Below are 13,979 nucleotides of genomic sequence, written 5' to 3'. Positions count from 1 at the left end.
GGTCATTTTATTCTTGTTTCAGATTAATTTTTTTTTTTCTCTCACAGATTCAGTGGAAGCTCTCTGTAGCTCTGTATATTGCACCCTCAAATTTCCTTCCTTTCTTTTCCAGTGTTAATCATTATCTAAAGTTCGCTAAATACCATTTTTATCTACATTTTAATACTGGGTATAAACATGCATTTATCTGTAAGCAGTATGTAATTATTTTTGCATGTTTTAAGGCATTATAGAAATAGTATCACATTGGATGTCTCATAACAAGCTTTTTTTTTTTTAAACATTTTTTAATTTTTATTTGGTACTGAGGATCGAACCCAGTGCCTCAGGCATGCCACGCAAGCGCTACCACTTGAGCCACATCCCCAGCATTAACAAGCTTTTTTTGTTTAACATTGCTTTTGAGATTTATTCATTCTTAGTAATACTGTTTGTGTTAGCTGCTGTTTAATATTTTGTTGGATAAATAGATCATAATTTAGTTACCTGTTTTTCTAATTTTAGTCATTTAGATTATTCCCAATTTCCACTATATTTTATCTTTTTGATTTTGCTTTTTTTCTCTTTGATTAGTCTATATTAAGTTGTTTCCATGCTTTGGTGGATTATCTGTGACTCTGAGCAAACTTTGGGTTTATGTAGAGCATATACCTATAAGTGTAATGATATCAATAAGTAAAATTTCACATCTTGAAATATATATTTTCATACATTATTTACCAATAAGTAAAATTACTCATCTTTGAAGGGTATACTCATTTTGTATACTTATTGAATAGGTGTTGCCAAAATGCTCTTCTAATTGGTTGCATTTTAAAAAATATTTATACCATTAGAGCATGAAAATTCCTGCTTCTTTCCATTCTGATTCTTGACATTAGATTTTTTATAAAGATTTCTCCTTTTATGACTCACCTGTTTTTAAATTGTTTTTTTTTCATGAATTTGTGTCATCCTTGGCCCAGGGGCCTTGCTAATCTGTATTATTATTTCAGTTTTAGTATATGTGCTGCCAAAGTGAGCACAAGATTTTTTTTATGTTTTGTAACCAGGCATGGTGGTGCGTTCCTATAATCCCAGCTACTTAGGAGGCTGACACAAGAGGATAGGAAAGTTTGAAACCAAGCTGGGCACCTTGAAACCCTGTCTCAAAATTTTTAGAGGGCTGGGGATGCAGGTCAGTGGTAGAGTACACCTGGGTTTAGTGTTTAGTACCACAGGGGGTAAAAAATAATTCTTTATATATTTTCATACCATTCCTTTGTTGGTTATAGGAATTGCAAGTATATATTCTTTTAAGTCTGTAACATCTTTTCCATTTGCTTATACCCTCTTAAAATTTAATTGGAGTTGGGATATTTACTTTATTATTTTCTTCTAAAAGTGTTAGAGTTTTGCTTTTTTATATGTAGGTAGGGACCTAGTTTTATTAATGTTTTAAAAACATATGGACAATCAGTTATCTAAGCATAACTTTAAACAATCTTATTACCCTAGGATTACCATGATTTCTGTAAAAAAAAAAAAAAAATCCAGATAGGTTTTCTCATGTGTGAGAGAATCAAGGATATATGTAGATACTTGTAACAAAACAAATTTCTACTAATTTTTAATGAAAACTTTATGAAGTTCAAAAATAAAGTGCCATTTTGTGAAAATTATGGAATTATTTTTTCTGTGATAACCTTTTGCTTTATTGGGGTTTAAAGTTGTTGTTCCCTGTCATCAAAATAGATTGCAAATATTAGTCCATTAATACTAATTTGTAATGAGATTTTTTATATATTTCTTTGAATGATCTTTCCCTACAGATAGGCATTGCTGACCTCAGTACTTGAAAATATGACTATAATTGTTATGTCTGTAAGGATAAATGACACTACGGGTTCTGTTATCACGTAGTAGAATCAAATATTTTCTGTAAAGTACTACTGATCAATAAGACGATGAATAACTATAGGCATTAAAACACCTCATGTTTTTAGAGGCTCTCTAAATTTGTTGAATTAAACATTTTTTATACTCCACATATTTTTACCAGCATCAATGGTAATACTTATTAGCAGATTACACTTTAAGCTGTGCTTCCACCCCCCTTCCCTTTGAATGTAGTTCTCCATATAATACACTGTGTAGTTACTCACATTCTGAGGCTAATTCTCCTTAAATAAATAACAGCATTGGTAACATCTGTTGACATATCAAATGACAAAAATCTTAAAATCATTTGGCTTGCTTTTTTTTTTAAATTTATAGTTGTAGATGGACAGAATGCCTTTATTTTATATGTTTATTTTTATGTAGTGCTAGGATCAAACCAAGTGCTAGGTAAGCGCTCTGCCACTGAACTACAGCCTTAGCCTGCCTTGCTTTTTTAATTCACTATTTGTCTTGCCACAATGTCTTCAGCTATGAGTACTAGTTCTCACAGAAAGGTTAATAGTTTCATGCAGTTATTTCCTGGATGAGTTTATTTGCTTGCTGCAAAAATGATCTAACTCTCCATTGGTAAATAGCTTCCGTTTCTTGGTCTACAAATGAACCCTCAGAAACTGCCCTTCACTTTCATGTTTCTGAAGAAATTCTATAGTGATATAACACTTTGTTTTAAATTTTCTAATTATTTCCTGTGACTTGGGAATATTATGATTAGTACTTAGTCTTAGACCTTATCATAACATGACACAATGTTTTGCCATATAGTTTGATGACAAAATCCACACTTCCCTGTGCCTTGAAAGGGACATTTGAATTCTACTTTTCTTTCTTTGGACATGATAATTAAGTACTCATTTAAAGAAGGTTGTAGTACATTGATACATGTGACACTCAAAATGCTGACCTCAAAATTTATATAAGTGCATTGCTACTATTTGTAGGGTATCAACAGCAGTACAAAGCGGGAGACTGCCACATAAGTTCTCTGTCACAACTACTAAACTCTTCCACTGTAGCATAAAAGCAGCCACACAGCATTCATATAAATAAGTGTGGCTATGTATGTGTCAACAAAACTTTATGAACATTGAAATTTGAGTTTCATGGATCTCAAATTATTTTAAAAACTAAAAGAATTTTCAAAAATGAAAAATGTGGCAGTGGTCTGTAATCCTAGCAATTGAGTGTGAGGCAGGAAAATCACAAGTTGTCTCAGCAGCTTACAAGGGCCTGTCTCAAAATTAGAAAGCACTGGCATTAATTCAGTGGTAGAAAACCCCATGTTCAAATGCCATTATCCAACCACAACAAAAAAAGAAATGTAAAAATAATTGTTAGTATGCTGACTATAAATCATAATTTGACATCCTTTCCCTCCAGTATGCAACTCTGTCATACGTATGTTAGGTTTTCTATATATGAATGGATCATTTTTCAGGGCCTTTAAAAAAAATTTTTGGCAGTACTGAGGATTGGACCTGCTGGCATTCTATCACTGAACTGTGTTCACAGCCCTTTTTTAAATTTTGAGAATCTTGCTAAATTGCCAAGGCTGGCCTCAAACTTGAAATCCTGCCTCAGCCTCCCAGGTTGCTGTGATTATAGATCTGTACCACTTCTTCTGGCTTAGGGATCTTTATTATGTTCCATTTTATTGATTTAATTTTTTTTTAAATACACAACAGCGGAATGCATTAAATTCTTATTACACATATGGAGCACAATTTTTCATATCTTTGGATATAAAGTATGTTCACATCAATACATGTCTTTATACATGTACTTTGGGGTTTTTTTTTTGCATTACAATTCTTAATACACATATATACCAAATTTTTCATATCTCTGTTTATATATAAAGTATGTTGACACCCAATTCGAGTCTTGGATAATGATGTTCATCATATTCCACTATCCTTGCTAATCCCCTGCCCCCTCTCTTTCCCTCCCACCCCTCTTCCCTATCTAGAATTTGTCTAATCTTCCCATGCTCCCCTCCCTACCCCACTATGATTTCTTAAAGATTAATTTTGCAGAAAGGGCTTGTCAAATGTGAGTGGACTAAAAAAAGTACTGACTTACTATTTTACTTCATACAAATCTTAAGTTCTAGTTGATTATGTTGCTAAAATCAATAATTAATTTTTATTAACTGGGTATTTTATGATAAAATTTAGATATAACTCCCATCTCCTTTCTAAAATACATCCCAATTTTTTGATAAACTAATAATTAATATTTATAGTTTAAAAAATACTGTTCATACTGAGACATGTAAGTCTACTATAATTATATTTTATTTGTTGAACAACTTTGTTTTCTCCAGAGTTAAATATTGCCTTATTTAAGAAATACTTTTATCAAAATATTCATATACTATACATTCAGCCTAGGATTTAGTATAATTATAGACTTGTACACCCATCACCACAACTTTGGGCAATTTCATTACCTCAATAAGAAACCCTGTGCCCCTTGGCTGCCAGGATTGTTGATCCTTCCATCCTGATCATAGCCTAAGGCAACAACAGATCTGTTTTCCATCTCTCCAGGTTTCTCTCTTCTGAACATTTCATGTAAATGGAATCAAACTCATGTGATTATTTGTGATTGGATTCTTTAACTTAGCATAATGTGTTCAAGGTATGAATATGTCATGTTTTATTTATGCGTTGTTCAGTTGATGGACATTTTTAGCCATTATGAATAATGCTGCTATGAACATTGATGTAAAGATATTTGTGTGGTTATGTTTTTACTTCTGTTGGGTATAAAAATAGGAGTAGACCCTATGGTAATTCTGTTTAGCCATTGAGGAGACCTGTCAAACTATTTTCCAAAGTGCCATTTTATATTCCTACTGGCAATGTATGAAGATTCCAATTTTTCTATAGTCTACCAACATTTATTATCTTATTGATTATAGCCCTCCTAGTGTGAAGTAGTACCTCCTTGTGGTTTTGATACACTTTTTCCTAGAGGCTAATGCTGTTGACCCATCTTTTCATGTGTTTATTGGCCATCATTATATATATTTTTTTGGGGAAAATGTCTGTTTAAATCCTTCGTCTTTCATTTTTTATTGTGTAGTAATAGTTTTTGGTATGTTCTAGATACATGTCTCAAATAAATGATTGGCAAAATTTTCTCTTGCTGGTTCTTCTTCTCACTGTCATTTTGATGTCCTTTGAAGCATAAAGTTTTTTATTTTGATGATGTCTGGTTTTTCTTTTGTTGCTTGTGTGGTTTTTTTTGTTTTTGTTTTTTGTTTTTTTAGTACCAGGAATTGACCCAGGGATGCTTAAGACTGAGCTGTATCCTCAGTCTTTTATTTTGAGGTAAGGTCTCACTAAGATGCCTAGGGCCTTGTTATATTGCTGAAGCTGGCTTTGAACTTGCAGTCCTCTTGTCTTAGGCTTTTAAACTGCTGGGATTATAGGTGTGATCCACCATACCTAACACTATTTGCTTGTGCTTTTGGTAAAATTGTTTTATTTTTGTTTAGTGTCCTTTGTGATCTAACATTAATTCTGCTACAATTTTCTGCCAGAGCTTTTTTCCTCTGTGATCACCTCAGGCAGTAATGGAATGCGTTTTCTTCAGTCTTAAGAAATTTTCTTGGAGGAAAAGAAAATTTATTTATTTTGCAAATTCTTCCCTTCTATTTTCTTCTGCCACCCCATATCTATCTACCTATCTACATCTACATATCTTTTGGTCATTTGAAACTGTTATACAATATGGTGGATTGCTGGCTCAACATGGAGGTATTTTGCTATACCACTTCTAATTTCTTCCCTACTTCTTCTATCCACAAAAGGAGTAACATCTGATTAGTGAGAATGGTGGAATGACCTAGAATTTCAACTTATTATGTTAATTTCTCCACTTTAGGCTATAGGCAGCCAGTATTTTACACGTTTTTAGCAAGTGTAGTAAGCTAACTTGTAGGACAAGCTCTGCTTTTTGGTGGGTATATAGTTTACTGTTTTACTGGAAAATTTCAATTCACAGAGTGTTTAGCAAGCCCTTTTCAGACCAATCTAGCTTTTGTCAAAGATAACACTGACGTTTTGATATTTATGTTTCTTATGTCTTCTATTTAATTCTAAAATCAAATGGGGAAAACAGGTACTTTTATTTTTTATCTCAGTAAAACATTATTTACCATTTTAAAATACATTTCATTGGCGTAAGTATATTTATAATGTTGTACAACCATCAGTACCATCCATCTCTAGAACCTTTCAACTAACCAAACTGAAACTTTGTACCCATTAAATAGTAACTCCCAGCTAGGCATGGTGACATATACCTGTAGTCCCAGCTACTTGGGTGGCAGAGCAAAGCCATGAGGATAACTTGAGCCCAGGAGTTCGAGGTCAGCCTGGGCAACATAGTGAGACACCCCATCTCTTAAATAAACAAACAAATAACACAATTTCTCCTTCTTCCCTTTTTGGGAGGGAAGAAGGAGAAATTGTGTTATTTGTAACCTTTTATGAAATTTGACTACTGTAGATAGTGGAATCATACAATATTTGTCATTTTTGTGTTTGACTTATTTCACTTACCATAATATCTTCAAGGCTTATCCATATAGCTTGTGTCAGAATTTACTTCTTTTTAAAGACAAATATTCTATTGTGTATACACCACATTTTGTTTGTTCACCCATCAATGGACATTTGATTTAATTCCCATGTCTTTTGACTTGTGAGTAATGCTATGAACATTGCTTTACAAATACCTGTTTTAGTCCCTGCTTTAGATTCTTCTGGATATATATCCAGAAGTAGAATTATTGTATCATATGGGAGACATGCTACTTTTTTTTTTAGTTTTCCCAGTGTATTAATATTGCTGTGTTAACAATCCACTTCAAAACTTACAAGCTCAGTGCAATGATGGTTTATTATTTCTTAGAATTCAGAGGAATGACTGGCCAGTTTTTCTGCTCCTTTTACTGGTGCTTACTTGTGATAGCCTTCATTTGGTGGGTTGGTTGATAACTAAGATGGCTTAAATTTCACTTCTAAGGCCTTGGTAAGACTGCTAAATGATGGACCTCCTCTCTCTGCATGGTTTCTTAATCATAGTCTAACTTGAACTTTACATGGCAGCTGAGTCTCCGGAGTGAAGGCAGAAGGTACAAAGCACCTGAAGCCCTAGGCTTCAGATTCAGATCTTAACATTAATTTTATCACATCCCATAAGACAAAGCTTACAAAAACTAGCCCATAGTCAAGGTTTGGGAAGAATGAAACTCCAAGTCATGCTGGGAAGATTGACCAGGTTATGTTAGGAGCTACATCCATAGGTGAGAGACACTGAGGGTAGGAAAGGGCTGTCATTTGCAAAATGGACTTCTAGTGAGTCCTAAATGGTGCGTGCGTGCGTGCGTGCGTGTGTGTGTGTGTGTGTGTGTGTGTGTGTGTGTGTGTGTGTGAGAGAGAGAGAGAGAGAGAGAGAGACAGGGGATTGAACCAGGGCCTTGAATATACAAGGAAAGTGCTCTATCACTGAGTTACCCCCAGCTCTATTGAGTCCTAAATGGGTTGGCATGGTCTTTTCTGTTTTAACAAGTAGAGATGACATGAATTTCTGAAGCTTAATCATTTGCTGAAATTATATTGTACCTTGCAGTTTGTTGCCCTTTTCCTCTCCTCTTTTCTCCTCATCCCACCTTTTCTTTTTTCTTTTTTTCCCTCTACTTTCTCTGTCTCCTAATATGGATTTTATTTCTTTCATGCTTTGATGGGCAGAATAGTACTTAATACTTTACTGACTGCTTAAACTAGGTCTACAGGCTTTAAACTGCAAAGTTAGCTAAAGTTGCAAACATGCCATATAGTAATTAATGATATAGAGTCCAGTCTTAAACTGTTAATTTCAGGCCTGGATAGTCAGTGCTAAATTTTTTAGGTTAAAAGAGGGTACTTCATAGGAATGTCATCCTCTCTCCCCATGTAGACCCCAAGTGTTTTTAGATTTAAATAGACAGTTTTTTGTTTTATTTTGTTTTGTTTTGCACTGGGGTTTGAACCTAGGGCCTCATGCATGTTAGGTAAGCACTCTACCACTGAGCTAAGTCCCCAGTCCATGAAAACTGTTTTAAAATTTTAATAACCAAAAATGGATTCCTAACAAAATGTTGGTTTATTAAGAAATACATAAAAATGAGTGCTAGGTGTTTTGTTATAAAGGAAATACTACCATATTCTTAATTCTGGACATAGTTCAGAATCTCTTTTAGTCTGTTTTGTCAGTACAGGAGTAGTGGGAGAATAAATGAAATCAAATTAATGAAGACAGATTGAATTAGCTAGAAGAGAGAAGTTTTCTTAGACATTTTAGAAATATCCATGTACATATTTATGCCTATATGTATAAATACTTTATTACCAACATTGCTACAGTGAAAGTTTTTGATACCTGTTTGCTCAAGAGTGTGAATACTTCCATGAAAGACCTAGAAAGACCTAGAAGTTAAGTACAGTTTATATTTTTTTAAAAGTAGATATGACTGTTTTTCCCTACTAAAAATGCTGTACCACTTGAGATTTATCAGCAGTGTGTGGAGAATACATTGTTCCTTGTCAATATTGGATAGCAATAATTTTTTGTATGTATTTAATATGTTGGATTAACAATGGTTTAATTTGATGATCTTGGATTCCTGGTGAGATTGAGCATCATTTTATTGATTGAATATCTTATATTTTTTCTTGAAATGTGATTTATTTTATATAAAAGGGAGATAAATCCATGTGTTCATTCTTTCATCTTGAGCCAGACCTTCTTCCATGTCTTTCTTTGCTTGTTATTCTTCCCAATTTCTGCTTGATTCTTTTCTTCTTCAAGTCTTCCAGTGTACCTTGTTTCAGAAGCCTTCCTGACTGCTTTCTTTTTTCTAAAATATTCTGTGTTTACCTCTGTCAATCTGCATTGTACTGATTTGATTGTCTAATTTACTGATCAGTGAGTACCTAAAGGACTATAGGATTGTAGTTTTTCTTCTCCTTTCTTTGGTGGATTGAATCCAGGGCCTTATGCATGTTAGACAAGCACTCTACTACTGAGCCACATTTCCCAGCCCCATTTTTAAAATTTTTATTCTAATATAGCATTAGTTTCTAATACATAAAGATGGGAGAGCAGTCTCTTCTGGGCACCTAGTCATCAAACTGCCACAGTAGTTTTATTAAATAATAATCAACAGACTGTGGTTCTAGCAGTCATTGAATTTAATTTTCTTAGGGATGTAACAGTTTCTTAAGTCTAAAAAGGCAGCTTTGGAAACTGTTATGTCAAATATAACGTAGAAATACAACAGAGGTTAAGTTTTTGTGATTTTTGCTTTAATACTTAAGTTGGTGTCACCTGTATATTGAAGGATGTTTCTCTTAGGCTAGATCTTCAAGTAATGTAGAATGTTTACTTCTAAACTAAAAAATGGAAGAGGCTAAAATGGTGGGTGTGATGTGTGTGTTTAACTTCTAAAATGTGTTTTTTGAATATGTAAATGTATAAATATAGTTTGGTTCAAAGTGAAGTGGGTCCCTTCATTTCCCTCCAGCTATTCAGAAACTGATTAGGTTTTGAAGTTTTCTCCCAGGTCAACCAATTTGGTTTACAAATGCAGGAGTTCCCCTTATCAATGGAGGATTCATTCTGTAGCCTCCAATAGATGCTTGAAACCACAAATAGAATTGAACTTTATGTATATTATACATAAATACAAAGTTTTCTTTAATAACTTTATTTACTTATTTTTATGTGGTGCTAAGGATCGAACCCAGTACCCCACACGTGCTAGGTGAGCACTCTACCTTGCTGAGCCTCCACCCAACCCTATGTACACAAATTTAATGTTTTTTTCCATCTTAACTCCTCCCCAGTCATTTATTATACATTATGATCATAACTTTTGCAGTTTTTAAAAATATTTTGTTTAGTTGTAGTTGGACACATACTTTTATTTTATTTTTATGTGGTGCTGAGGATAGAACTCAGTACCCATACGTGCTAGGTGAGCGCTCTACCGCTGAGCCACAACCCCAGCCCATAGCTTTTGCATTTTGATATGTGACAACAAAAGTTGTGTGGAATTATTTTTGCTTCTTCACATTTCATAAATAGATTTGTTATTACTGTAGATCCTCGCAAACCTCAGCATGCATGTATGTATGTGTGTGTGTATGTATGTATATATATATATATTTTTTTTTAATTTAGTTGAGAACTTTCACCTTCTCACTTAAAGGAAGTACTTTGTGGCTTTTCTTGGCGTATCTGAATTACTAACATCATCACTCTTGTGTTTGGGGGACCACTGAGTAAATTAATGGTTACTTAAACATAAGCACTATGATACTGCAGTAGACCATCTGATAAGCAAGACAGTTACTAAGTGACTAATGTGTAGGTATTGTATACACAAAGGGATAATCACATCTTAGGCTGGACAATAGCAGGATGGTGTGATATTTAAGAACAATGTACCTTTTAAAATGTATAAATTAGGGAAGGGGTTGTAGCTCAGTGGTAGACCACTTGCCTAGCATGTGCGAGGCACTGTGTTCAGTTCTCAGCACCACACAAAAACAAATGTCCATCAACAACTAAAAAACATTTTAAAAATGTATTAATTAGTATTTTGGGATCATGATTGGGCAAATCAAACTGCAGATAAGTTGAGGGTGTGCACTCTAGTATTCATTTTTTGTGTATGTGTGCGTGTGTGTGCATGCATTTGTGCTTGACATTTTTTTTTCTTAAATTTCACCAAGCTCATCGCTTGTGTTGGGCTTATGAATGAATGGCTGAATCAAAATATTTTTATGATTTTTTTTCAGATACATCAAATTACGGAATGGCTTGCAGGCACTTTTGATTTCAGATCTAAGTAATATGGAAGGTAAAACAGGAAATGCAACAGATGATGAAGAGGAGGAAGAGGAGGAGGAGGAAGGAGAAGAAGGAGAAGGAGAAGAAGAAGATGATGAAGAAGAAGATGATGATGAAGATTCTGGGGCTGAGATAGAAGATGATGATGAAGAGGGTTTTGATGATGAAGGTGAAATTGATGATGATGAGCATGATGAAGTTGATCTTGATACAGAGGATAATGAGTTGGAAGAATTGGAAGAGAGGGCAGAAGCTAGGAAGAAAACCACTGAAAAACAGGTGTGAGTCATGTCTATTATTTTGTCCTTTTCAAATTTGGGAATTCTTTGGGATAACCTAAACTCATGCTTTATTTCTTACCACCCAAAAGGAAGTAAATGTTTTTCTTTTGAACTTCAGTAAATGTCTATTCTGTATTCTATATAAGGATTATATTTTGAAAACATTTTGCACTGATTATAAAAGTAATGCTTGTTATAGAAACTAATGGAATATAAAGTTTTTATATTAAACCTGGGTTCTAATTCTGAATATCTGAGGTATTCTGAAAACAAAACAAAATTCTTAATAACCTTTCAGAGGTGATCAGTAGTAATATATGAATTTATGTATATTTGTGTACCTTATATTTTTAAGAACAATTGCCAAGGGGTGAGGATCTGTATAATTCTTAGCCTGAGATAAAGGAATAAGAGTGTATTCTTGGAGAGACTAGAAAAAGATGAAGAAAAGAATGAGGCCAGTAGTGTAGAATCTTCCTCTGGACCATGTGGGTAATTTCTATCTAGATAATTGAATTGACTTAGCTGTTTTTGTGGAAAGCATCAAAGGTTGGGACAAATAATTATAACAGTTTACTAGAAAGGGAGTTGAACTTCATTTAATATATAATAGCAACCAATGAATAGTTCAGTAAGTCTTGATAGTAAATTTTTCTCACATTGTTTTTTTGAAGCGTTCTTCCATTTTGCAGTAGGGAGTTCCCATGTTAGCAGATAATATTTTGGATGCATTACAGTGGAATTGACCAGCAAATTAGAGTTAGTTTCTTGACTATTGATAACACATTTGACATGGTATAATTTACTTATGCAGGATTTACCATTAGATTATTAAACTGAAATTTAGGTGTTACATGAATACTTAAAAAGTCTTCAATGGTAAATTTTGTTTGTTTTGAGGTGGGGGTCTTGCTATGTTGCCCAGGATGGTCTTCAACTCCTGGGCTCAGATGATCCTCCTGCCTCAGCTTCCCAAGTAGCTGGGGAGTATAGGAAGATATCATTGCACCTGGCTTCAATGATGTTTTTAAATGAATTGTTTGATAGTCACTCTTCCTAGAGAATATTTTTTTTAAAGACAGAGTGTACCAGTTCTTTCAAACAAGTTGTTCAGGCTGTTGAGTCATGTCCCCCCCACCCCCTGTTTTTTGGGTACTGGGAATTGAATTCAGGGCAGTGAACCATTATGCCACTTCTCCAGCCCTATTTTTATTTTTTTTTATTTAAAGACAGGGTCTCACTGAATTGCTTAGTGCCTCACTTTTGCTAAGGCTGGCTTTGAAATTGTGATGTTCTTGTCTCATCCTCCGAGCCATTGGGATTACGGGTGTATGCTATCACATGCAGCCAAGTCATGTTTTTAAGGAGCTTTTGCCCTTTACTACTAAAATGTTGAATTGTTTTTGTGTAGTATGATAGGCCAAGTGGTGTTAGCCTGAAAAGCTTTAGAGATGAAACTCAAAACACTGAAAAAAATGTGTGTGTGTGTGTGTGTGTGTGTGTGTGTGTGTGTGTGTGTGTGTGTGTGTGTGTGTGAGAGAGAGAGAGAGAGAGAGAGAGAGTGAGTCACCTGGTAATCTATAAGTCTTTATAAACAAATTGGGAATTAATAAATTCACTTTTAAAATAGATCTCATATTTCCAAATGTAGCAATAATAGAAAAGAAGAAAAATTGCAGAATTGTAAGAAAAGTTATTGATTAGAAAGAACACTGATAGTCAGGAAACCTGGGTTCTAATTCTAGCCCTGTCCCTGTCTTTCTGGATGATCTTAGGCCTCCTTCCCCTTTTTTCCCCTCTCTTCCTCCCGCTACTAGGGATTGAACTCAGGACTGCTGTACTCCTGAACTATATTCCAGTCCTTTTTATTTTGTTTTGAGACAGCATCTGAGTAAGTTACTCAGGCTGGCCTTGAACTTGGGTCCTCATATCTCAGTGTCCTGAATAGCTGGCATTGCAGGCATGTTCCACAATACCTGCCTATGATCTCAGACCTTTTTCTTTTCTTTTTTTTTTTTAAACAAAATTACATATTTCTTATCTATACAATTCCTTCTTTATCTGTCTTTCTGTAATTTCTATCTGTCTATAAGGAGCTCTCCCCATGCTTTAGACTTCTTTATATGTTTTCTTAATTGATAATTGTAGTTTAAATAGATCATTTTGATTCCAGAAGTAATGGGTACCCAAGTGAAAGGAAAGATTCCAAGGTTGTAACAATGGAAAAATGATTTAGTTCACTGAATGAATAAGTGTCTGGAAAAAGAAACTCAAGTAGTTTAGTCTAGGTAAGAGGTGGCTTATGAATGGTATAGGTTTTGAAGTGTTTTATGATTTAATTATTATTTGGGAAGTATGAACATTGTTTATGGTAAATATGAAAATTGATAAAGGAAATGGAAAGAAAAAATATAACTTTTTTTGAGACTCTTTGCCTAATTAAGAAATTTCTGAAACATGTTTTATTCCCTCCAGTTTCTTCCTTCCCCCCAAATTGTTTTGATCTGAAAGTTTAATAAATTAGTAAAATTGAAATTTAAATATGATATACACTGAATTATGATTTGTTCAGAGCTTTCTTAATTCTCAAGTATGCATTTCTCCATTATGAATTTCTTGGGTAGAAAATTCTCAAGTATGAATTTCTTTTCTAGCAATCGCAGAGCCTGTTTTTGCTGTGGTCAAAGCTGACTGATAAACTGTGGTTTAAGTCAACTTATTCAAAAATGTCTTCAACCCTGCTGGTCGAGACAAGAAATCTTTATGGGGTAGTTGGAGCTGAAAGCAGGTTAGGCATCAATTAAACATCACAGAACAGGTTAGACTGTGGTTGGAAGAAGTGGATATTTC

At 34.1% G+C, this 13,979-nt stretch overlaps 1 protein-coding gene and 1 non-coding gene across 4 annotated transcripts in view; one reads left to right on the top strand and one right to left on the bottom strand.

Moving 5' to 3' along the window:
* The window catches only part of Nrdc (nardilysin convertase), an 87,877-nt gene that overhangs the window by 9,656 nt on the left and 64,242 nt on the right, over positions 1–13,979 (top strand). The window contains exons 2-3 of one of the 3 annotated variants that reach the window (XM_005326077.4): positions 10,797–11,127; positions 13,784–13,917. In XM_005326077.4, the coding sequence (XP_005326134.1) occupies positions 10,797–11,127; positions 13,784–13,917 (465 nt within the window). Of the gene's footprint in view, positions 1–10,796; positions 11,128–13,783; positions 13,918–13,979 lie in introns of those variants that run through there. The other 2 variants (XM_005326078.4, XM_040288662.2) reach the window with 2 other exon arrangements.
* LOC120891033 (U6 spliceosomal RNA) lies at positions 922–1,025 on the bottom strand. The gene has a single exon (XR_005735468.1). It is a non-coding gene; the product is annotated as a U6 spliceosomal RNA (small nuclear RNA).

This window comes from Ictidomys tridecemlineatus, chromosome 11 (genome assembly GCF_052094955.1).
Source record: "Ictidomys tridecemlineatus isolate mIctTri1 chromosome 11, mIctTri1.hap1, whole genome shotgun sequence".
Lineage (NCBI taxonomy): Eukaryota > Metazoa > Chordata > Mammalia > Rodentia > Sciuridae > Ictidomys > Ictidomys tridecemlineatus.
This window is presented reverse-complemented; position numbering and strand designations above follow the sequence as displayed.